The 2,671-nt window shown below is 53.2% G+C and overlaps 1 protein-coding gene across 1 annotated transcript in view; it reads right to left on the bottom strand.

The window, feature by feature from the left end:
- Nucleotides 1-2,293, bottom strand: part of DCTPP1 (dCTP pyrophosphatase 1) — a 6,797-nt gene extending 4,504 nt beyond the window's left edge. The window contains exons 1-2 of the mRNA XM_017515478.1: nucleotides 2,101-2,293; nucleotides 1,278-1,388 (exon numbers count right to left, since the gene is read on the bottom strand). Of these exons, the coding sequence (XP_017370967.1) occupies nucleotides 1,278-1,388; nucleotides 2,101-2,201 (212 nt within the window). The 5' untranslated portion in view covers nucleotides 2,202-2,293. The remainder of the gene's footprint in view (nucleotides 1-1,277; nucleotides 1,389-2,100) is intronic.
- Between the last annotated feature and the right edge of the window lie 378 nt (nucleotides 2,294-2,671).

Here is a 2,671-nt window from a genome sequence, read left to right as displayed (position 1 = left end):
TGAGATAGCGCCACTGCACCCCAGCCTGGGCAACAAGAGTGAGACTCCATCTCAAAAAAAATAAATAAATAAAAATAAAAATCTGTAATAAATAAATAACTTGGCTGGGCGTGGTGGCTCACGCCTGTAATTCACACACTTTGGAGGCCAAGGTGGGCGGATCACCTGAGGTCAGGAGTTCAAGACCAGCCTGACCAACATGGTGAAACCCCGTCTTAAATAAATAAATAAATAAATAACTTGCCCTCACACATATCTCTGTGTCCATTTTCCTTTATTCCCTGTGATTGTCCTGGTCTAGGCCTCATCGCCTCTTGCCTGGTCTACACCAGTCAACTCTCCCGTGTCCCCTGCCCATTCTCTCAGTGATTCATCCAATCTACCCTATAGATACCTGGTCCAGTATCTACACGATATCCAAACTCTCCATCACGCTCTAGCCCTAATCCCATCTTTGTGGGTTCATCTCCCAGCCCTCTCCTCCACAACCCTATCATTCATCCAACACATGTCTACTGAGTGCCTACAATACGCTGGGCACTTGGTACACATTAGAGAAAACAGATCCCAAATCCCTGATTTTTCCCGAGATGCTTACACTGAAGGAGTATCAGATTCTCCCTGAATTGAATGTGCCCTTTCTTCCCTCACTGTCTCTGCAAATGTATTTCCCATGTCTGGAATACCACAGGAAGGTCCTCTACAGAATACCTTCCTTTCAGCCCCAGAGGCAAAGGAAAAGGGTTGTTGGGCCAGGCTGTAATCCAACACTTTGGGAGGCCAAGGCAGGTGGATCACCTGAGGTCAGGAACTCGACCAGCCTGACCAACATGGCGAAACCCCGTCTCCACTAAAAAAATATAACAATTAGCCAGGTGTGGTGGTGGGTGCCTACACTCCCAGCTACTTGGGAGGCTGAGGCAGGAAAATTGCTTGAACCCGAGAGGCGGATGTTGCAGTGAGCTGAGATTGCGCCACTGCACTCCAGCCTGGGCGACAGAGCGAGTCTCCAAAAAAAACAAGGAAAAGGGTTGTTTCCACCACTTGTTCCTAGATAGAAAACGGGACCTGCCCGCTACTCTCACACCTTTCTCTTCCAGGAGGCTGGGCGCCCCTAGAGGGCAGGACCCGTGAGTTCTCTCTGCATCCTCGGCACCAGCAAAGAGCCTTGCAATGAGGAAGGGAAATTGAACCCATGAATGTCTGAAGACCAAATAAATGTTCCCCTCCCCTCTCCCACAACATAGACACGTCCAGGAAGCTTTCCATCAACTCACAAGAGTTCTGCCAGCTCCCCCACTTCCCCGACCAAGGCCAGGAGGAGGTTCCGAGGCTGATGGAACTGTTCCCAGTCTCGTTCAGCAGCAAACTCAGCATGGAGGCGGCGGCTGAAATAGGAAAAAGGGATGTAAGCCCAAGTCTCAGGGACAAAGGGTGATGCAGGGGCCAGAGGCAGGTACCCCAGTGGTATGCAATGGGGGCCTGGGACTAGGAGATTCTGAAATTAGTTGATTGGATGGCCTTAGGCAGGTCGTGTCCACTTTCCGGAACTTGGTTCCCTCATCTATAAAATGGGCGTGCCCCTGAGCCGCCCTTAACATCTCGCCAAATCTAACAAAACCCTCTTCATTTTTCCATCTCCTGCTGCTACTTCTGCAGTTTCCTCCACCTGGAAATCCCGCACATCAAAATCCAACTTCCCTTATAGAATGTAGTTCCACAGGCACTTCCTCTAAGAAGCCTTCCTTGTCTTCCTCCAGCAAAAAATAAGGTCTCCCACCTCTCAGCACTTCGTTTGACCCTCTCGTACCCCCAGCGCCTGCAGACCACAGGCGGTATCGGGCGCCAATATCTTCCCAGAGCTAGGTTGAAGGGCGTTCCTAGTACCACTCGGGGGTATCACCCAATTTCCCTTGCCTCAGGTGTGCACCGCTGCGCCCATTTTGCAGACAAGGTAAGAAGGCTCGCCTGGGGACAGTTCGCAGAGCCTGGATCCGAGCCCTGCTGCCATCCCGCTTCCCAACCACGTGGAGGAACCCTCCCCAAAACGCGGGAGAAAGGGATGACCTCCCCACCCCGAGCTGGGCCAGGCCTGCTTACATGTCCTCGAGCGTGGGCTCCGGGCTGAAGCTGAACCGACCCGCAGCAGCAGTGCCCTCGCCCCCTGTGTCCCCAGGAGTCTCCCCACCGGCCGCAGACATGCCGTAAACCCGCTGCAGCCGCGATTGCACCGAAAACCCAAGCGCCACGCTCAAAGCCCCGCCTCCAGAACTCCGGCCAATCACGGCCGTTCTCTATTGCCTTAAGGGGCGGAGCCTGAGAAAAGAGACCAATGACTTCTCTGGAGTTTGCTACAGCCCGCCCCTTCCCATACTGGGCCAATCTGAGGGAGCTTCTAGCGCGCGCTTCCAGTCTCAGGCCCTGGAATTTTTCCGCTAGACCCTGCTTAAGGTCTTAAAGGTATAGGTACCAATTCGACCTGGGGAAGAGACGAACGGCAGAGGGTGGGGGAGCGCAGGCGCGTCACTTCCTTTATGGGCGCCAGAGGGCGCCAAAGCGAATATGGCGGCGGAAGGGGGTCCGCCGGGTGGAAAACCCTATATAAATGAAGGGCCCTTTGCATAGATATTAAATCTCTCAGGGCTTAAGGATGTTGAGAACCCTCTAGGCT

The sequence above is a fragment of the Cebus imitator genome, unplaced genomic scaffold, assembly GCF_001604975.1.
Source record: "Cebus imitator isolate Cc_AM_T3 unplaced genomic scaffold, Cebus_imitator-1.0 Scaffold552, whole genome shotgun sequence".
Classification (NCBI taxonomy): Eukaryota; Metazoa; Chordata; class Mammalia; order Primates; family Cebidae; genus Cebus; species Cebus imitator.
Note: the sequence above shows the minus strand (reverse complement) of the source record. Positions and strands in the feature narration are given on the sequence as shown.